At 36.1% G+C, this 21,144-nt stretch overlaps 4 protein-coding genes across 5 annotated transcripts; all 4 read right to left on the bottom strand.

Annotated features, from left to right (window-relative positions):
* Window positions 1-441: 441 nt before the first annotated feature.
* LOC148186902 (uncharacterized) lies at window positions 442-5,913 on the bottom strand. Its single transcript, XM_088089142.1, has 9 exons — window positions 5,774-5,913; window positions 4,264-4,584; window positions 3,887-4,153; window positions 3,669-3,755; window positions 3,284-3,370; window positions 3,169-3,197; window positions 2,607-2,663; window positions 2,179-2,247; window positions 442-1,003 (listed from the first exon to the last, which is right to left on the bottom strand). The coding sequence occupies exons 1-9, from the start codon at window positions 5,832-5,834 to the stop codon at window positions 902-904; spliced, it is 1,080 nt and encodes a 359-aa protein (XP_087945268.1). The 5' UTR covers window positions 5,835-5,913; the 3' UTR covers window positions 442-901.
* A 1,308-nt stretch (window positions 5,914-7,221) lies between these two features.
* Window positions 7,222-11,455, bottom strand: LOC148186901 (uncharacterized). Of its 2 annotated transcripts, none has more exons than XM_088089146.1 (7): window positions 11,297-11,455; window positions 9,921-10,232; window positions 9,544-9,810; window positions 9,325-9,411; window positions 8,885-8,974; window positions 8,769-8,797; window positions 7,222-7,783 (listed from the first exon to the last, which is right to left on the bottom strand). In XM_088089146.1, exons 1-7 carry the CDS (start codon window positions 11,355-11,357, stop codon window positions 7,718-7,720), a joined length of 912 nt encoding a protein of 303 aa, XP_087945272.1. In that variant the 5' UTR covers window positions 11,358-11,455; the 3' UTR covers window positions 7,222-7,717. The 2 variants fall into 2 exon arrangements, with proteins under 2 accessions (XP_087945272.1, XP_087945273.1); XM_088089147.1 differs by having other exon boundaries at window positions 9,921-10,229; window positions 11,297-11,429.
* A 1,280-nt stretch (window positions 11,456-12,735) lies between these two features.
* On the bottom strand, window positions 12,736-16,417 carry LOC121955118 (uncharacterized). The gene is made up of 6 exons (XM_088089143.1): window positions 16,333-16,417; window positions 14,795-15,115; window positions 14,418-14,684; window positions 14,200-14,286; window positions 13,755-13,844; window positions 12,736-13,669 (listed from the first exon to the last, which is right to left on the bottom strand). The coding sequence occupies exons 1-6, from the start codon at window positions 16,391-16,393 to the stop codon at window positions 13,506-13,508; spliced, it is 990 nt and encodes a 329-aa protein (XP_087945269.1). The 5' UTR covers window positions 16,394-16,417; the 3' UTR covers window positions 12,736-13,505.
* Window positions 16,418-17,892: 1,475 nt separating this feature from the next.
* LOC121955874 (uncharacterized) lies at window positions 17,893-21,073 on the bottom strand. The gene is made up of 4 exons (XM_088089751.1): window positions 20,023-21,073; window positions 19,417-19,783; window positions 18,115-18,362; window positions 17,893-18,002 (listed from the first exon to the last, which is right to left on the bottom strand). The coding sequence occupies exons 1-4, from the start codon at window positions 20,144-20,146 to the stop codon at window positions 17,893-17,895; spliced, it is 849 nt and encodes a 282-aa protein (XP_087945877.1). The 5' UTR covers window positions 20,147-21,073.
* Window positions 21,074-21,144: the final 71 nt, after the last annotated feature.

The following is a 21,144-nucleotide window of genomic DNA, read 5'->3' as shown; positions in this document are numbered from 1 at the left end:
AATACTGAGGGGAACGTGTGCCCTGCGTCCCCACTGAAATCTGCACCTATGCTGGTACACATCAACTCTGCCTTTTTTTTCACTCTGTGCTGTAAACTTTTATAGTGTATCACCAATAGGTGGCACTAAGGCGGCATAAAAGATTTAACTCTATGACAACTCAGTTTTGCACATAAGATCTTTGTCCCAAACGCCAATCACTCCAGGAAAAAATTAAAGTCAATAAGGATGATAATCCATAAAGACATTTTACTGACCACTGACTATTGTTCATCTCTGTTTGTCATTTCTTTGCTGTTCTCAAACTGTAAAGACTAACTAATCTTACATTTTCTATTTCCTGTGATCAGTGTCACTTCCTCATAAGTCTCATCCTTTTTTAGTTTAATTCTTATGTGTACATCTCCCTGATGATTCAGTGTTACTTTTGAATTTCAACAATTTTCACAATCAATTATTTAATAAGCCATGGAACATCACACCTCCTTTCGAGCAAGCTCAAATTACATTATATCAAACAATACCAGAAATATATGACAATATATGACAATAAAAAAACAGCAATATGACATTATCAGTGAAATAGCTCAACTCAGATAAGCTATTCAGGAAATAATTACAGGCAATACACCACAAAATAAGATTGGCATATGCATCAGTGAGCACATTCAAGTGCCTGACAGCTGGTTAATCAGGCAAAATGTGTCATATATTACTGTTTATAGAAACATGTTAAGTATTTACTTCCCCTTTTTACATTGCGCAGCTATTTCCACACTACATCACTTTCCAGAAAGAAAGCTATTTACAATAATACATCCTGATGATCCAAAATGATCACTGCAAAAACACGTTAGCAGAGTTTTGCAAAGACCTGATGACATGAGTTTGGTTTGTTTGGTTAGTTGATGGTAGCATAGAGGCTGCTGGGCTCAACGGAGGAGGTTTTCACAGTTGAGTAGGTCACTGCATCACCATCATCATCATCATATTTGCTCTGAACCTGCCGGGAAAAACACCATCTAAATTACAAAACAGCATACAGCACAGCCTAACCTGTCACAATAACACATTATAACCCTATAAAAGATAACAGGGCAAGCATCAGTGGATTACTGAACAGGTCTATTGGGCTCAGACCAAAGGAACCAACATTTTAGGAGCCCCCTGGCTTTCACCTGCAAAATGTAACCAGACAATAAATGATAACAAAAGCAATACAAAAGAACGACAAAGAGACATGAGATGCATAACAACCAAAGAAAATACAGTTATACCAAAAAGAGACACAGACTGACCTTTCTAAAGACTCAAAACTACAACAAAGACATGCAAAGGAACTACAAAGGGATGCAATACTACTTAAAAGAGACACAAAATGATCAAAAAGGTAATAAAGACACTCCTAAGAGACTTAGAGAAAAAAATCCTCAAAGAGACATAAAATGACATTTAAAGAGATGCAATCAACAAACTCTACAAAGAGACAGAGAACATCAACAAACACAAATTGACCAGAAAGACACAAAAGTATCCCAAAGAGGCACAAAATGACTTTGAAGAGACGTAAAACAACTATAATGAGCCAAAAGCACTACAAAGAGATGCAAAATTACCGCAAAGAGACACAATCAATTACAAAGAAACAGACACAAAAACCCATAAAGACACAAAATGACCACAAAGAGACAAAAAAAAAAACACAAAAGGTGCAAAGGGACTACAAAGAGGCACAAAACCTTTAAAGAGATGCAAAATGACAATAGAGACATGCATAGGACATGCAAACCATAAAACTACAAAGAGAAACAAAATGATTTAAGGAGGCTAAATAAATTACAAAGAAACAAAAAACAACCACAAGGACACACAGAACTACCACAAAGAGACACAAAATAACAAAAGATGGCAGAGGCAAAACAACAACAAAAACAAAAAGGCAAAAGCAGCAAAAAGTCTCTGTCTTGTTCTGATGCAGAAGAGGTGGTGGGGCCTTTAACCAGGGGCCCGATTGTCTCATAATCTGCCCATGTGTGCAAAGCATTAACAATATCAACAGTACAACACAAAGACATCAAAACCCAACAAACATATACCAAAACACAATAACACAACACAATATAAAAATCTAAGCATTTTTTCTTCATTTACTAACAAAAAAACAGTCACACAGTTTACCTGGGCTTTAATCTTGGTCGTCTTGGTGTAGCTGACAGAGGCGTAGGAAACACCATCTTCAGGATCAGCCTGCACACAGAGAAGATAACATAATGACTGCTTACTAACATGCAAATTCATACTGGCTCACACATTTTTTTTTCATCCTATTCAATTATATAAATTTCATTACCTCTGCCATGGAGTTCATGTTATATATATTTTAAATGATTTCTGAAAATGTTGTTATTTTTTATGTTAGTGTGACTTCTTGTTTTACAACCTCCATGCTACCCATGTTCCCTTCCGGTGAAGTTGCATCATCTTACTTCCCTTTTTATCTTTATTGCACACTCTCAAACTCTCAAGAATGTTGTATATTAATATCTCGGAGGACGCATACATGTCAGTGAGTGTAACTTTGTACTGTTTGTTATGTGTGATCTCACCGTGTCCTTACTGGCTTCTGGAGCAGACTTCGTTACTGCAGGGTTTGCAGTGAGCACCTAGACAATAAGCATGGTACACTTTAGTTGTCAGGACCTGTTTTCTCACTTTCTTGTGTCTAAGTGACTAATAGGAACAACAATTTTTGAAGTTAGTCCAGTATTGAGTGAGACCGCTGCAGCAGTGAAACAGGCTGCAGAGTAACCACTCAGAGCATTTGTGCACTGTCAATTTATGTCTTCTAAAATTACTTGTTTTTAACATACATGGGCTCAGATTCTAATTCTATGTGTCTGACACATATTTAATACAATATTTAATACATTTACCACCAAGGGGATGATTTAAGAGACACACTTTATGAGACACTCTTAAAAACTTGGGAAACAGGGCCCAGGTGAAAAAAATACAGAAGTCGACCTTTAATTCCTCTCAATCACCTTCTCAAACTTTGCATCCGCAACCACATATTTCTAATACATCACAGTGAGTACTATTTATCGCATCTTGTCATTTTCAGGTATAAAATAAAGATTCGTAGTAAAGAACAGTTTTTAAACTTACATCAGTGTCATTCTTCTGGGTTTTCTTCCCTGAAATGACAAAACAATACGGATGAAAAAAGCTTCCACAGAGAAAATCCATTTTCATTAAAACCTGTTTATATCTTTTCTCTCACCTTTATTTCTCCTCCATGTGATGATTGTCACAATGAGTATAAAGAGTGCTGCTAAAGCCACAGCCACGATGATGTACACCCACAAACCTGCAAGGACAATAATAATATTTTGGCTGCAGGTGTTTGTCCTATTCAAAATATTGTGGCAAAACAATTACTGAGCATTTGCCCGACAGTATTTGCCAAATAAAACAATTATTTTTGGTACAAAACCTATATGAACACAACCTGCAACTAGTTTAAAACAAACAAACAAACAAACAAACAAACAAACAAACAAACAAACAAACACTTAACTCAAAGCCCATCTATAAGTTCTTCTATCATTTCACAGTTAAAATGTTAGTGAAAGCTCTACAATAATATCAAGATAAAATGTCGCCACCTTTTAGTTTAGGTGAAGCATCATTGGCACCTGCTGTTATGTTATTTTCAGTTGTTGATTCTGTTGTTGCTGTTTTTGTTTCTTCGCCTGAACAGATGAACACAACTCAGACTGCTGTGATGAAATATTAAAACTTCAAACTCACAAAATTAACAAATATTTTAGTTCATTATTCTCATCAGTTTGAAGTGACTTTAAACAGCTCAGCATGTTCTCACCTGAGGTTTGAGATCTGAAGGAAAACTGATGCACTTTAACACCGTCAGTCACTTCACATTTAAATAACTCATATCTTGATGTGTAGATGGAGAGAGAAGCATCAAAGGCCACAGAGGCATAACAGGAAGACTGTGATGTCCTCATATCTTGGTTGTCTTTATCCACTTCTTTACCCTCAAACAGCCACTCAGCTGTGTGTGTACATGTTTCATATGTCCTCACAGAGCAGTGAAATGTCACACGATCACCGGCCACATGTTCATCCACTGTTGGAGATATTGTGAGAGAAAGAGTTAACTTTATCACTGTAATCATAATTATTGTAATGTTTCAGTAGATTGTTCTAGTAAGACAGTTGAGCTGAAAACATACTCACAGGTAACAACAGAGAGATAAACCACAGCGTCTTGAAATTGTCGTGTTGATTTGTGCTGTCTGCAGGTATACTGACCAACATCCTCATCTGTGACCTTCTTTATAACCAGAGAACATTTATCTGTAACATTCAGTCTGTCTGATTTAGATTTGTCCTCTGCAACACTCTGTCCAGCAGTAAAAAAGACTTTTGAATGTGCTCTTGCTGATGAACTAAAAAGCCATATAGTACTGTCACAATTATTCTGATCAGCAATCACATTTTCACAGGGCAAAGTGACGTCATCTTCGACTCTGACAGTGTAGAAGAGGGCTCCTGCTGCTGTGAGACGAGAGAGAAATATAAAGAATAAAGAAAAATATAAAAATGCAATGTTTATGTCAGTGTGAAGATAATTTAAGATACAACAAAAGTCTGCATACTGTAAAACTTCAATCAATAGCCTGGGATATTATTTGCTTAAATCACTGAACTCAACAGGCTTAAATTTGAGACAGCAGTCTATACAGGACGAGCTTTACATTTGTTTCACACAAAACATGCTCAGCAACAATGGAAATACAATCAGATTATTTATTGAACCCTCTGAGACCTGGACAAAATGGCTATATTTGATTCAAAAACAGAAGGGTAATGGATGAAGAAGGTAAAGAGCAACAAAAAAAAGACATGACCCAGAGGTCAGCAAGAAATCTGTGACAAGTACAAGAAAATTACCTGAAAATTTGCCAAAATAACAAACAAAACACAAGAGAAAGTAAGACAAAAGAAAAGAAAAGAAAAGAAAAGAAAAGAAAAGAAAAGAAAAGAGAAAACAAAACAAAACAAAACAAAACAAAACAAAACAAAACAAAACAAAACCAAACATGATGAAATAAGAAATAAGCATAAAAAATAATTAAAGATTATAATGATTCTGTTAAATGTCTAATTATGAATACAGGTCACTGGACATTTTTTCCCGAGCTTAAAAAAATGTCCTCTTTGGTGTTCATGGTTTCATTAAAATTACTTGATACTTGATTTTTGATAACTTGATAACTGAATTGTGAGAATCTTTGGAAGCTAAAGATTTGTGCAGTATGTTGATATTGACAAAAAATTGAAAATATATACATATTGTATGAGTGATCTCAACAGCTGACTAAGGTTATCTCCAGCAAGTAGCCAACAACCCGGGTTTATACACCTAAAAAACAATAAGAATTAACAGCATGGTAACAAGACCAGACCTCTTATTGAGACAGACATTTATTTGCAAAAATGTGCAGCCACAGTTGGCTATTAAAGGGACTCGGTGTCTTATTGGGACTCGGCTTTGATTTGAAGTTTTACAGTATATGCCTCACTGCTGGTTTCACTAAACTCATTATTCAGCTCACTCGAAATCAAACAAACACTTGTGTGTCTTGGTTAAACAAACTTTAGGTAAGAAAGTAACATTAATGATTGCAATAAGTTTGCTGTTTTAAATGTTTCTGTTATTCCTTTATATGATGTGTATCCTTACCTGTTAAATGAAGCAGCACTATGAGAAATAAAGACATTTTAATCCATCTGAATTCAGCCATCGTGTCTCTCTGTCTCTCTCCGTTTCTTCTTCGTGTAAATCTCTAAACTAGCTGTTTCTTAAAGACAAACGATGTATTTACTTCCTCTAATTAATGAAGTGTCACTTCCTCATTGTGACTGTCATCCTTTCTTTCTCTCATATGTCACTTTTTGGACAAACCACATTAGCTTTTAACTCTTTAACTGCTGACCAACATGAGCTGATACGAAATCCAAACTGAGCAGAAGAATCTGACATTAACAGCAGTGAACAATTTCAAAGTTTCCTCTTAGTCAGCTATTAAACTCAAACTCTCAAAAGTGACTCACACAAGATGTGTCACTTACTGTTAGTTTGCTTTAATAACTTTCATACCAGAACATAAAAAATAAACTGAATACAGATACAGACACATTCAAGTGCCCACAGCACATTTTAACATGTATAATGCTCATTTATATTTCCAGCAGCCTTGTGGTGTTGAGTTATTGTGCTGCTAGTGAACCTACTGCACCCCCTTCTGGACAAAAAGGCTTTCTACAGTTAAAATGAACGTAACTGTTTGTTTGTTTGGTTTGTTGATTAAGTGGCTGCTTGGTAACATGTGGCAATCATTGTTTTCTGCTGTATTCTGTTCTGGCGTCGTTCAGCTGCATCATCAAACTCCTCCACTTCTTCTTTTGCAGAAAATATGAATGTTTTCACCTTTAGTTTTCTTCCACCTGCTGACAGCCACAGTGATTATTAAGAGCGCTGCAACAACCACCAACACACTGATGAAACAAAACCACCGACCTGGAAAAAAGACTCTGCTTCTTTATCTTTTGTTCGGATGTTTAGAACTGTTTCTAAAATACTGTTTTAAAGGAGAGATGCTGCATCTACTTCCTGTTATGACTGTGATGTCATTTCCTATAGGTTACTTTTAGACTTTAGACTTTGTCTCTGAATTTCATGTAGATGTCTAAACAGACAAAATGTCTGTTACAATTTTGACTTTTACATTTTTTGAAATGTGGTTTTCTCTCATAGGAAAGTTTCATGTTTCTGCACTCAGTGATCCAGTCTAATGCTGCGTCAAAAAACTGTATTAAAGCTCATGTTGAGTCTCAAGCTCACACAGTGTCCAGTCCCATGATGCATTTGTGACACTGACGTGTTTCAACTCCCCCAAAAAAAGACGACTGAGGAAACTGATGAAGATTGTTGGTTATGATGTGCAACTTTTTTTCTTTAGACGGTGTTTATTCTATAAAAGACCCTCAGCATGTCTATCTGTATTCAGACACATTAAAGTGCTCAGGGAGAAAAGAGCTGCTCAACCCAACAGAGGGAAGGTTCACTATGAGAACACTCGCTTTCCATTATGACACTTTTCGTACATGAAGAAACCACAAAACAAAGTGTAGAATTTCTTTATTTTCTCGTTATTTTTAGATATGATAAAAAGAAGGTGGTTACTGACTCCATTAAGGCAGAAAACCCAGTTAAACACGTTCACAGACACATTCACACACCCACAAACATGTTCACAGTTATGCTAAATGAAAGTGAATTAAAATGAGTTGTTCTGCGCACAGAAACATGAAAAAAAAAATAGCTCAAGCTGCTGTAGCTTCAATAACGGGCAGTAAACATAAAAATCAGCTCTGAAATCTTTAGCTGGAAGAAAATTTAAGGAAGTGAACAAGAACTGAAAGCTCTTCTCTGTTCAATAAAGTCAAAATGCAGCTGCTGTTTGTCTAGACTGACTGCAGATGAGAAAACTTTTTTCAGCTGATGCAGGAAAAGATTTCAGACGAAAATAAAGTGATTCTTTCTTTGTTTTTTTTACAATCTTTTAGTGGTCCTGCACGACGTGATGAGTTTATTAGCGGAGTCTGATGGAGGCAGAAGTGTTGGTCAATCTCTATCAGAGGGTGTGATGTTTTCATAGTTCACTGTACCATCATCTTCATCATAACGCACCTGTGAGAAACAACACAACACAATCAAACACACACTTTCCAATCCCACAGCTGTGATCTGGAGGCGTCCACTGCACAACATGATGTCATTTAAGTGAAGCTGCCCTTTAATGTCGACCTCATCATGTGCAGTTTGTGTCAAAGAGGAGCTGATTCAGATCTCTGTATTTGTGTCAGTGTTGTATTAAACTACATTATATTGTCATGTTTCACTTATTTTTGCATCCAGCTCACTTGACCTGTTTGTTGTTGTCTTCCTCTGTCTGTATCTACAGTTTATACTCAACAGTAAATACTAGTGCTGGGCCGTTAACGGCGTTAACGTGCTGCGTTAACGCGGGATTCTTATCGCGCGATAAGGAAATTATCGCGCGATAAACTATTCACTAAGTTGGGTCTATACAGTGAGCGAGGCACCAATTTCACTTTGTTGTTTAAGCGCGGATGTATACCTGGTCGAATTACGCGGAGGGGGCGTGAACAAGGCGGAAGCTGGTCTGCCTGAGTGACCGGAGTGATTGGCTCAAGCCGTGTCACAAAGCTGCTGACTGTTAATGGTCTTCTTCATGACCTCTAATGTAGGCCCACAGTTCAGTTAGGGTCATGTTATCAGAGGCTGCGCCCTCTGCTGTTCATTCCAGTTAGCAGGAAAAAGCTTTTTCCACATGGAGACAGAACCTGTGTTCCTAAATGTCTGTGTTTAACAAAATAAAAAAAAGTTAAACACCAAAGTAAATCTTATGGAACATTATTTTTCTTTACCAAATATTATAGTAGAACAGCTTTCTCAAGCATTTTGTGATGCATTTTCATCATTTAGATAGATAGATATTATTTTGAATGTCTTTGGCAAAATTCAAATCTATAATTTTAATCTAGATTAATCTAGATTAACTACAGGATTGCAGTGAGATTAATCTAGATTAAAAAAATTAATCTATGCCCAGCACTAGTAAATACATTACATTATTAGCTGTGAAACTCACAGCGATTTCTTCCATCTGTGTCTTCTTCTCTGAAAAGACAAGCAAAAGAGTTGATTTTAGTTTCCACAGTAAAATCCAGTTTCATCAAAAACTTTTTTATCTGTGAATGTTCTCACCTTTATTTCTCATCCACATGTTGACGGCCACAACAATTATTATGAGTGCAGCTAAACCCACAGACACAATGGTGAACCTCAACCACCAGTCTGGAGAGACAATAAAACATTTAAAACATTTGTAGCTTAAAACACCAATGCAAAAATGCAGTGTTATAGTAATTGTTGTTATTGATACTTTTTAAAGGATTTAATCTTTTTAAATGAGCCAAAAGCGACTTTAACTTGTTCATTATTGCCGTGTCTTTGATTTCAGAGAAAGATTTGTACTCCAGCATCATTCATGCTTTCAAGGTTTTGAAAATGAATCTATGCTGATTTTCTCTGTCACTTTCACCTTTGTGTATTTTACAGAAATATTGGTAAGCTCAATATGAGGACAGAAAAAGTCTGGGAGTCTGACAGAGAGAAGAAAGGTACATTAAACATTGAGTCAGTACCTTTTAGTTTAGGTGAAGCATCATTGGCACCTGCTGTTATGTTATTTTCAGTTGTTGATTCTGTTGTTGCTGTTTTTGTTTCTTCGCCTGAACAGATGAACACAACTCAAACTGCTGTGATGAAATATTAAAACTTCAAACTCAGCAAAATTAAAAAATATTTTAGTTCATTATTCTCATCAGTTTGAAGTGACTTTAAACAGCTCAGCATGTTCTCACCTGAGGTTTGAGATCTGAAGGAAAACTGATGCAGTTTAACACCGTCAGTCACTTCACATTTAAATAACTCATATCTTGATGTGTAGATGGAGAGAGAAGTATCAAAGGTCACAGAGGCATAACAGGGAGACTGTGATGTCCTCATATCTCGGTTGTCTTTATCCACTTCTTTACCCTCAAACAGCCACTCAGCTGTGTGTGTACATGGTCCATATGTCCTCACAGAGCAGTGTAACGTCACGTCATCACCGGCCTCATGTTCATCCACTATATGAGATATTGTGAGAGAAAGAGTTAACTTTATCACTGTAATCATAATTATTGTAATGTTTCAGTAGATTGTTCTAGCAAGACAGTTGAGCTGAAAACATACTCACAGGTAACAACAGAGAGATAAACCACAGTGTATCGTGTTGATTTGTGCCGTCTGCAGCTATATTTACCAACATCGTCATCTGTGACCTTCTTTATAACCAGAGAACATTTATCTGTAACATTCAGTCTGTCTGATTTAGATTTGTCCTCAGCAACAATCTGTCCAGCAAAAAAAAGCACTTTTGAATGTGCTCTTGCTGATGAACTAAAAAGCCATATAGTACTGTCACAATTATTCTGATCAGCAGTCACATTTTCACAGGGCAAAGTGACGTCATCTTCGACTCTGACAGTATAGGAGAGGGCTTCTGCTGCTGTGAGATGAGAGAGAAATATAAGGAATAAAGAAAAATATAAAAATGCAACACTTTTGTCAGTGTGAAGATAATTTAAGATACAACAAAAGTCTGCATACTGTAAAACTTCAATCAATAGCCTGGGCTATTATTTGCTTAAATCACTGAACTCAACAGGCTTAAATTTGAGACAGCAGTCTATATTGGACGAGCTTTTCATTCCTTTCACACAAAACATGCTCAGCAACAATGGAAATACAATCAGATTATTTAGTGAACCCTCTGAGACCTGGACAAAATGGCTATATTTGATTCAAAAACAGAAGGGTAATGGATGAAGAAGGTAAAGAGCAACAAAAAAAGACATGACCCAGAGGTCAGCAAGAAATCTGTGACAAGTACAAGAAAATTACCTGAAAATTTGCCAAAATAACAAACAAACAAAAATAACCAAAAAAGAGAAAGTAAGATAAAAAAACCAAACATGATGAAATAAGAAATAAGCTGAAAAATAATTAAAGATTATTATAATTCTGTTAAATGTCTAATTATGAATACAGGTCACTGGACATTTTTTCCCGAGCTTAAAAAAAATGTCCTCTTTGGTGTTCATGGTTTCATTAAAATTACTTGATACTTGATTTTGACAAAAAATTAAAAATATATGCATATTGTATGAGTGATCTCAGCAGCTGACTAAGGTTATCTCCAGCAGGTAGCCAACAACCCGGATTTATACACCTAAAAAACTTCAATAAAGTTAACAGCATGGTAACAAGACCAGGCCTCTTATTGAGACAGACATTTATTTGGGAAAATGTGCAGCCACAGTTGGCTATTAAAGGGACTCGGCGTCTTATTGGGACTCAGCGTCTTATTGGTATTCGGCTTTTATTTGAAGTTTTACAGTATATGCCTTACTGCTGGTTTCACTAAACTCACTATTCAGCTCACTGGAAATCAAACAAACACTTGTGTGTCTTGGTTAAACAAACTTTAGGTAAGGAAGTAACATTAATGATAGCAATAAATTCACTCTTTTAAATGTTTCTGTTATTCCTTTATATGATGTGTATCCTTACCTGTTAAATGAAGCAGCACTATGAGAAATAAAGACATTTTAATCCATCTGAATTCAGCCATTGTGTCTCTCTGTCTCTCTCCGTTTCTTCTTCGTGTAAATCTCTAAACTAGCTGTTTCTTAAAGACAAACGATGTATTTACTTCCTCTAATTAATAAAGCGTCACTTCCTCATTGTGACTGTCATCCTTTCTTTCTCTCATATGTCACTTTTTGGACAAACCACATTAGCTTTTAACTCTTTAACTGCTGACCAACATGAGCTGATACGAAATCCAAACTGAGCAGAAGAATCTGACATTAACAGCAGTGAACAATTTCAAAGTTTCCTCTCAGTCAGCTATTAAACTCAAACTCTCAAAAGTGACTCACACAAGATGTGTCACTTACTGTTAGTTTGCTTTAATGACTTTCATACCAGAACATAAAGAATAAACTGAATACAGATACAGACACATTCAAGTGCCCACAGCACATTTTAACATGTATAATGCTCATTTATATTTCCAGCAGCCTTGTGGTGTTGAGTTATTGTGCTGCTAGTGAACCTACTGCACCCCCTCTGGACAAAAAGGCTTTCTACAGTTAAAATGAACGTAACTGTTTGTTTGTTTGGTTTGTTGATTAAGTGGCTGCTTGGTAACATGTGGCAATCATTGTTTTCTGATGTATTCTTTTCTGGCGTTGTTCAGCTGCATCATCAAACTCCTCCACTTCTTCTTTTGCAGAAAATATGAATGTTTTCACCTTTAGTTTTCTTCCACCTGCTGACAGCCACAGTGATTATTAAGAGCGCTGCAACAACCACCAACACACTGATGAAACAAAACCACCGACCTGGAAAAAAGACTCTGCTTCTTTATCTTTTATTCGGATGTTTAGAACTGTTTCTAAAATACTGTTTTAAAGGAGAGATGCTGCATCTACTTCCTGTTATGACTGTGATGTCATTTCCTATAGGTTACTTTTAGACTTTAGACTTTGTCTCTGAATTTCATGTAGATGTCTAAACAGACAAAATGTCTGTTACAATTTTGACTTTTACATTTTTTGAAATGTGGTTTTCTCTCATAGGAAAGTTTCATGTTTCTGCACTCAGTGATCCAGTCTAATGCTGCGTCAAAAAACTGTATTAAAGTTAATGTTAAGTCTCAAGCTCACACAGTGTCCAGTCCCATGATGCATTTGTGACACTGACGTGTTTCAACTCCCCCAAAAAAAGACGACTGAGGAAACTGATGAAGATTGTTGGTTATGATGTGCAACTTTTTTTCTTTAGACGGTGTTTATTCTATAAAAGACCCTCAGCATGTCTATCTGTATTCAGACACATTAAAGTGCTCAGGGAGAAAAGAGCTGCTCAACCCAACAGAGGGAAGGTTCCCTACAAGAACACTCGCTTTCCATTAAGACACTTTCGTACATGAAGAAACCACAAAATAAAGTGTAGAATTTCTTTATTTTCTCGTTATTTTTAGATATAATAAAAAGAAGGTGGTTACTGACTCCATTAAGGCTGAAAACCCAGTTAAACACGTTCACAGACACATTCACACACCCACAAACATGTTCACAGTTATGCTAAATGAAAGTGAATTAAAATGAGTTGTTCTGCGCACAGAAACATGAAAAAAAAAATAGCTCAAGCTGCTGTAGCTTCAATAACGGGCAGTAAACATAAAAATCAGCTCTGAAATCTTTAGCTGGAAGAAAATTTGTGAAAAGTGAACAAGAACTGAAAACTCTTCTCTGTTCAATAAAGTCAAAATGCAGCTGCTGTTTGTCTAGACTGACTGCAGATGAGAAAACTTTTTTCAGCTGATGCAGGAAAAGATTTCAGACAAAAATAAAGTGATTCTTTCTTTGTTTTTTTACAATCTTTTAGTGGTCCTGCACGACGTGATGAGTTTATTAGCGGAGTCTGATGGAGGCAGAAGTGTTGGTCAATCTCTATCAGAGGGTGTGATGTTTTCATAGTTCACTGTACCATCATCTTCATCATAACGCACCTGTGAGAAACAACACAACACAATCAAACACACACTTTCCAATCCCACAGCTGTGATCTGGAGGCGTCCACTGCACAACATGATGTCATTTAAGTGAAGCTGCCCTTTAATGTCGACCTCATCATGTGCAGTTTGTGTCAAAGAGGAGCTGATTCAGATCTCTGTATTTGTGTCAGTGTTGTATTAAACTACATTATACTGTCATGTTTCACTTATTTTTGCGTCCAGCTCACTTGACCTGTTTGTTGTTGTCTTCCTCTGTCTGTATCTACAGTTTATTCTGAAGTGTGTAAGTACCAACAGTAAAAACATTTCATTATTAGCTGTGAAACTCACAGTGATTTCTTCCATCTGTGTCCTCTTCTCTGAAAAGACGAGCAAAAGAGTTGACTTTAGTTTCCACAGTAAAATCCAGGTTCATCAAAACTTTTTATCTGTGAATGTTCTCACCTTTATTTCTCATCCACATGTTGACGGCCACAACAATTATTATGAGTGCAGCTAAACACACAGACACAATGGTGAGCCTCAACCACCAGTCTGGAGAGACAATAAAACATTTAAAACATTTTGCTTGCAGCTTAAAACACCAATGCAAAAATGCAGTGTTATAGTAATTGTTGTTATTGATACTTTTTAAAGGATTTAATCTTTTTAAATGAGCCAAAAGCGACTTTAACTTGTTCATTATTGCCGTGTCTTTGATTTCAGAGAAAGATTTGTACTCCAGCATCATTCATGCTTTCAAGGTTTTGAAAATGAATCTATGCTGATTTTCTCTGTCACTTTCACCTTTGTGTATTTTACAGAAATATTGGTAAGCTCAATATGAGGACAGAAAAAGTCTGGGAGTCTGACAGAGAGAAGAAAGGTACATTAAACATTGAGTCAGTACCTTTTAGTTTTGGTGAAGCATCATTGGCACCTGCTGTTATGTTATTTTCAGTTGTTGATTCTGTTGTTGCTGTTTTTGTTTCTTTGCCTGAACAGATGAACACAACTCAAACTGCTGTGATGAAATATTAAAACTTCAAATTCACAAAATTAACAAATATTTTAGTTCATAATTCTCATCAGTTTGAAGTGACTTTAAACAGCTCAGCATGTTCTCACCTGAGGTTTGAGATCTGAAGGAAAACTGATGCACTTTAACACCGTCAGTCACTTCACATTTAAATAACTCATATCTTGAAGTGTAGATGGAGAGAGAAGTATCAAAGGTCACAGAGGCATAACAGGGAGACTGTGATGTCCTCATATCTCGGTTGTCTTTATCCACTTCTTTACCCTCAAACAGCCACTCAGCTGTGTGTGTACATGGTCCATATGTCTTCACAGAGCAGTAAAAAATCACGTCATCACCGGCCTCATGTTCATCCACTATATGAGATATTGTGAGAGAAAGAGTTAACTTTATCACTGTAATCATAATTATTGTAATGTTTCAGAATATTGTTCTAGCAATACAGTTGAGCTGAAAACATACTCACAGGTAACAGTAGAGAGATGAACCACAGCGTCTTGAATTCGTCGTGATGATTTGTGCTGTCTGCAGTTATATTTACCAACATCCTCATCTGTGACCTTCTTTATAACCAGAGAACATTTATCTGTAACATTCAGTCTGTCTGATTTAGATTTGTCCTCAGCAACAATCTGTCCAGCAAAAAAAAGCACTTTTGAATGTGCTCTTGCTGATGGACTAAAAATCCATATAGTACTGTCACAATTATTCTGATCAGCAATCACATTTTCACAGGGCAAAGTGACGTCGTCTTCGACTCTGCCAGTGTAGGAGAGGGCTTCTGCTGCTGTGAGATGAGAGAGAAATATAAAGAATTAAGAAAAATACAAAAATGCAATGTTAATGTCAGTGTGAAGATAATTTAAGATACAACAAAAGTCTGCATACTGTAAAACTTGATCAATAGCCTGGGCTATTATTTGCTTGAATCAATGAACTCAACAGGCTTAAATTTGAGACAGGAGTCTATATTGGACGAGCTTTTCATTCCTTTCACACAAAACATGCTCAGCAACAATGGAAATACAATCAGATTATTTATTGAACCCTCTGAGACCTGGACAAAATGGCTATATTTGATTCAAAAACAGAAGGGTAATGGATGAAGAAGGTAAAGAGCAACAAAAAAAAGACATGACCCACAGATCAGCAAGAAATCTGTGACAAGTACAAGAAAATTACCTGAAAATTTGCCAAAATAACAAACAAAACACAAGAGAAAGTAAGACAAAAGAAAAGAAAAGAAAAGAAAAGAAAAGAAAAGAAAAGAAAAGAAAAGAAAAGAAAAGAAAAGAGAAAACAAAACAAAACACAACAAAACAAAACAAAACAAAACAAAACAAAACAAAACAAAACAAAAAACAAAACAAGAAATAAGCATAAAAATAATTAAAGATTATAATGATTCTGTTAAATGTCTAATTATGAATACAGGTCACTGGACATTTTTTCCCGAGCTTAAAAAAATGTCCTCTTTGGTGTTCATGGTTTCATTAAAATTACTTGATACTTGATTTTTGATAACTTGATGATTGAACTGTGAGAATCTTTGGAAGCTAAAGATTTGTGCAGTATGTTGATATTGACAAAAGTTTAAAAATATATACATATTGTATGAGTGATCTCAGCAGCTGACTAAGGTTATCTCCAGCAGGTAGCCAACAACCCCGAATTATAGACCTAAAAATCTTCAATAAGAATTAACAGCATGGTAACAAGACCAGGCCTCTTACTGAGACGGACATTTATTTGGGAAAATGTGCAGCCACAGTTGGCTATTAAAGGGACTCGGTGTCTTCTTGGGACTCGGCTTTTATTTGAAGTTTTACAGTATATGCCTCACTGCTGGATTCACTAAACTCACTATTCAGCTCACTGGAAATCAAACAAACACTTGTGTGTCTTGGTTAAACAAACTTTAGGTAAGAAAGTAAAATTAATGATAGCAATAAGTTCACTCTTTTAAATGTTTCTGTTATTCCTTTATATGATGTGTATCCTTACCTGTTAAATGAAGCAGCACTATGAGAAATAAAGACATTTTAATCCATCTGAATTCAGCCATCGTTCCTCTCTGTCTCTCTCTGCTTCTAAGTTGCTTCTTTAAGAAAAATGTAGAATCTACTTCCTCTAATTAATATGTGTCACTTCCTCATTGTGACTGTCATCCTTTTTTACTATATATATATATATATATATATATATATATATATATATATATATATATATATACTGTGTATATATATATACAGTATATATATAGCATGTTCTGCATGGGTTCTCTCCGGGGTCTCCGGCAGCTGGGATTGGCTCCAGCCCCCCCGCGATCTTTACAAGGACGAGTGGTTACAGAAAATAATTGACTGTGTATACATATATATATATCTCACTTGTTGCTTTATATGGGCACATAACATCAGCATAACAAGACACTCTTCAAATATTGGTTCACATGAATGGGACAGACAACCTGAAAACATAAATGTCTCTGAGCAGCCACAGTTATCACTGGCACGAAGGCATAATAAAAAAAATCATCCCAGTCCCATACTCATATTTATCATTCTAAATGTATACTTCTTTATTTGCAGATGAAATTGTTATCAGATATATACAGAGAAGAATGTTACTGACTCCATGAAGACTAAAAACTCACTGAAAAACATATTAACAACACAACAAATATATTAACAGCAATGTTAAATGAAAATAGATTAAATTTCTGCACATGGAGACATGAAACTGAGCTCAAGCTGCTGTGGATTCAATAACAGCCAGTAAATCTGAAAGTCAGCTTTAAAATCTTCAGCTGGAAGACAAATTAAGAAAGAGAGCAAGAGTGAAATGGTCTTTGCTGTTCAATGAAGATAATTCCAGCTGCTGTTTTCCTAAACTGACTGCAAATGAGAAAAGTTTTTACAGCTGATGCAGAAATACACATCAGACTAAAACAAAAGTAAGTCTTTCAAAATGACTTTAGGATTTTTTTTGTCAGTTTTATTTTTTTTTTTTTTTACAATTTTTCAGTTTTGTAAAACATGATGAGTTGATCTTAAGGAGGCAGAAGTGTTGGTCAAACTCTATCAGAGGGTGTGATGTTTTCATAGTTCACTGTACCATCATCTTCATCATAACACACCTGTGAGAAACAACACAACACAATCAAACACACACTTTCCAATCCCACAGCTGTGATCTGGAGGCGTCCACTGCACAACATGATGTCATTTAAGTGAAGCTGCCCTTTACTGTCGACCTCATCATGTGCAGTTTGTGTCAAAGAGGAGCTGATTCAGATCTCTGTATTTGTGTCAGTGTTGTATTAAACTACATTATATTGTCATGTTTCACTTATTTTTGCATCCAGCTCACTTGACCTGTTTGTTATTGTCTTCCTCTGTATCTACAGTTTATTCTGAAGTGTGTAAGTACCAACAGTAAAAACATTTCATTATTAGCTGTGAAACTCACAGTGATTTCTTCCATCTGTGTCCTCTTCTCTGAAAAGACGAGCGAAAAAGTTGACTTTAGTTTCCACAGTAAAATCCAGGTTCACCAAACTTTTTATCTGTGAATGTTCTCACCTTTATTTCTCGTCCACATGTTGACGGCCACAACAATTATTATGAGTGCAGCTAAACCCACAGACACAATGGTGAGCCTCAACCACCAGTCTGGAAAGAAAATTTCCATGTTCTTATACTGCATATTGTATTTTCGATGTGTGAAAATACACTGACTACAACTGATCTAAAGAAGGAGACAAAAATATGAAATTGATATCACCTTGTTTTGCTGTTGGACAGTTGACTGCAGTTGCTGTTGTGTGCGTCCAGGCTGTTGTGGTTTTTGTCATTGTTGTTGGTGCTTTAGTTGTTTTAATTGTCATTTGTTTAGGTGTTGCTGTGATTGTGTCTTCACCTGTCAACACAATCTCCAGAATAAATGTTGGCATTGTACCTTTCTTCCAACTAAAGATACAATACATTTCCACACAGCGGATTGTGTAAACTTCACATTGAAACTTGACATCTCTGCAATACAGTAGTTAATGTGTGGCGATGTCGAGACACAAAAACCACCTGGTTATGGTAAGGATTATGTTTTGGCTGGAAGTACCACGTTTTAGTGGCACTCACCCAGCAGGAAATGTAGCTCTCCCCACAGGAAAAGCCAGGCAAGAAATGCAGCACTGTTGCGGTAAAATACAACTGCTTTTTGTGGCATTATCCATGCAGGAAATGCAGTGAAGTCTTAATGTGTGTCATCATTCTCAGTGAAAACAGGAAGAGATCACTAAAAAACACCAGTGCTTGATGGCTAAAAAGCCGCTGGAATACGCATGGATGACACCAGTTTTGTTGCTTGTTGGTCTCAAACAGTCTGCAGCTTGGCAGGCGTCTGCCGCACTGCATTTCCTTCACCTCATGACAGCAAAGTCAGTTCATATTGTACGTCACTTTAGAAATGTTAATGTGATATGTATGAACCACACAAATATATGTATCCCTAGTTTGCAGAATAAATATTATGGCAATAGGCTTTACCTGGATAAATGAAAAACATTTATTTACATTAATAACCATCATCATTTAACACTGTACTTTAATTACTTATGGTACAAAGTCATAAACGTCACAGTGAACGAGCCTCATCAATGTGATTTTATGCCATCCACATTTGTCAGCACAGGATTACAATGTTTTATAAGAGTAAAATTAAATTTACCACTGTAATCAGTATTATTGTATTGTTTCAGTGTATTGTTCTTACAAGACATTACAAAGTAAATACTCACCATGAGAAACACGGATTGCAGTTGTGTTGGCAAAAAGTAATTATCATTTTCCATCTCATCATATTTAGTGAAAGAATTTTGTCATCTATACATTTAATTTACAAAATATATCTTGCTTTGCACTTTCGCTTCATAGACAGTCATAAAGGTCACAGTGACAGAGTGGTCTTGACTATTGCTATATTAACGTTACTCTCATACAGCCTCATCAGTGTGTTTTAACCATTCATAGTCAAAACAGTAGTACAGCACATGACATCATTACAAATAAGCTTCATCACTATAATCACATGTATTGTAATATTTCAGTGTATTGTTCTAACAAGACATTATGATGTAAATACTCACCATTAACAACAGAGATGTCATACACAGTGTCTTCACCGTGTTGCTGTCCTGATCTGAACTGTCTGCAGGTGTAACGACCAGCATCCTCAAGTGTGACCATCTTTATATTCAGAGAACAGTTAGATCCAACACTCAGCTGCCCTGATTTAGCTTCAAGAATCTTTCCATGTTCATGCAGCGTTATTGATCTGCCAGAGTGACTGAAGAGCCAGGTAATACTGCTGCACTGATAATCTCTCAAACCTTTACAAGGAAGCGAGACAGCAACTCCGACTCTGGCAGCATACGGGGTTGGATTCTGTACAGTTACTGAAGACACAATGAGAAAAAAAAATCAACTTCAATCTCAGTAAGACTCATACGTTGATGGTCAACGTGTCTTTTTCTTGACTTTCAAGACCCTAAACTAAAAGCAGCATTCACTTGACTTTGTTGACTGAGATAATGAAGGTTAGTGCCCTAAAATATATTTATGAAATATTACCAGTAATAAAGTAATATAAATTGTTTATTTAAATAAAATTTAAATTTGTAATTTGTACCCTTACCTGTAAAACGAAGCACCAGAATCAGAAATAAAAACATGTAAATCCATCTGAATGTAATCATTGTTGTTCTCTGTCTCTGGCTTTCACACTGAACTGTCAGAGTCTCTGAACCTGAGTTTTGCATCGGTTATACCTATAGATAAGGTACTTCCTGTGCTAAACAAAGTGAGACTTCCGCATAAAAAAGTTTTTTGTCTCTATTGTCAGCTGTCAAATTTACTCTGAACAAAAACAGAAAAGCGCCATTTCTTTATGCTCCAGTTTTTCACGAGTTAAATTAAGGATAAAATGATATTTGAAAGCTAAAATCTGTTTGATTTAAATGTACAGTTTGATCACATGACACAATACCAATGCATTGCCTATGTGCAAATTATTGGTGTGATTTGGTACAGCAGGTTCATTTATATTGTGATTTTAAGACATATATGGGTGCAGCATCTGAGTCCAAGACAAATTCCCCTACTGGGACAATAAAGTATATCATATCGTATCATATTGCATTATATCCTATGATTTGCATGTGAATGCATGAGACAAATGGTGGCCACACAAGATTCTGACCTACTCTTTTGGGTATCTGTGAGCAGAAAACACATTTATGTAGCGCTAAAAATGTGAAATCCCAATAAATCCCCTTTTTCAGGATAAACTGCACATGCTCGTTACATACAGTGTCTCTCTTTAACCTCTTTTAGTACTATCATGGCCGTGACAAGGCAGTGTAGTAATCAAACCAACATCATGTTCAGTCCCACCGTTAAAAGAAGATTTTTGAGGAAGTTGAACATGTAGCGGTTGTTGGTCAACAGAAACTTTTGTAATAATGCATCTTGAGTTCTTTAGATGGTGTTTATCAAAAAAAAAAAGACGAATTCATGGTGATGTTTGACAAATGGACAGACTGATTAAAAGTCCAACTCCTAGCACACTAGAATTTGACTCATGACATCCCTGGTGCAATACATTAATACTGTTGCAGCTGCAAGAACACAGATAAGGGGACGTTTTACTGCTCTGGGACCTGTTGGTTCCTCATTGTATCTTAGCAGAATTTTTCTGAGAACTGAAGGAGAAGTAATTTGGTGAGAATGTGGACAACAACAGCAGCAGAGCTCTGGA

The sequence above is a fragment of the Plectropomus leopardus genome, chromosome 16, assembly GCF_026936395.1.
Source record: "Plectropomus leopardus strain MGB_pleo_1.0 chromosome 16, ASM2693639v1, whole genome shotgun sequence".
NCBI lineage: Eukaryota > Metazoa > Chordata > Actinopteri > Perciformes > Serranidae > Plectropomus > Plectropomus leopardus.
The sequence above is the reverse complement of the archived record's forward strand: the minus strand, read 5'-3'. Positions and strand labels throughout refer to the sequence as shown.

Coding starts and splice junctions, on each gene's coding strand:
- LOC148186902 (XM_088089142.1), bottom strand. CDS start 5,834: ATGGCTGAATTCAGATGGATTAAAATGTCTTTATTTCTCATAGTGCTG. Junction 4,585..5,773: donor AGTGCTGCTTCATTTAACAG/GTAAGGATACAC, acceptor CTCGTCTCACAG/CAGCAGGAGCCCTCTTCTAC. Junction 3,756..3,886: donor CTTCAGATCTCAAACCTCAG/GTGAGAACATGC, acceptor TCATCTGTTCAG/GCGAAGAAACAAAAACAGCA.
- LOC148186901 (XM_088089146.1), bottom strand. CDS start 11,357: ATGGCTGAATTCAGATGGATTAAAATGTCTTTATTTCTCATAGTGCTG. Junction 10,233..11,296: donor AGTGCTGCTTCATTTAACAG/GTAAGGATACAC, acceptor CTCATCTCACAG/CAGCAGAAGCCCTCTCCTAT. Junction 7,784..8,768: donor CACAGATGGAAGAAATCGCT/GTGAGTTTCACA, acceptor TGTTTCTCACAG/GTGCGTTATGATGAAGATGA.
- LOC121955118 (XM_088089143.1), bottom strand. CDS start 16,393: ATGGCTGAATTCAGATGGATTAAAATGTCTTTATTTCTCATAGTGCTG. Junction 14,685..14,794: donor TCATCTCTCTACTGTTACCT/GTGAGTATGTTT, acceptor TATCTCATATAG/TGGATGAACATGAGGCCGGT. Junction 14,287..14,417: donor CTTCAGATCTCAAACCTCAG/GTGAGAACATGC, acceptor TCATCTGTTCAG/GCAAAGAAACAAAAACAGCA.
- LOC121955874 (XM_088089751.1), bottom strand. CDS start 20,146: ATGCAAAACTCAGGTTCAGAGACTCTGACAGTTCAGTGTGAAAGCCAG. Junction 18,363..19,416: donor ACTGAAATATTACAATACAT/GTGATTATAGTG, acceptor ACTGTATTGCAG/AGATGTCAAGTTTCAATGTG. Junction 18,003..18,114: donor CTGTCCAACAGCAAAACAAG/GTGATATCAATT, acceptor TTTTCTTTCCAG/ACTGGTGGTTGAGGCTCACC.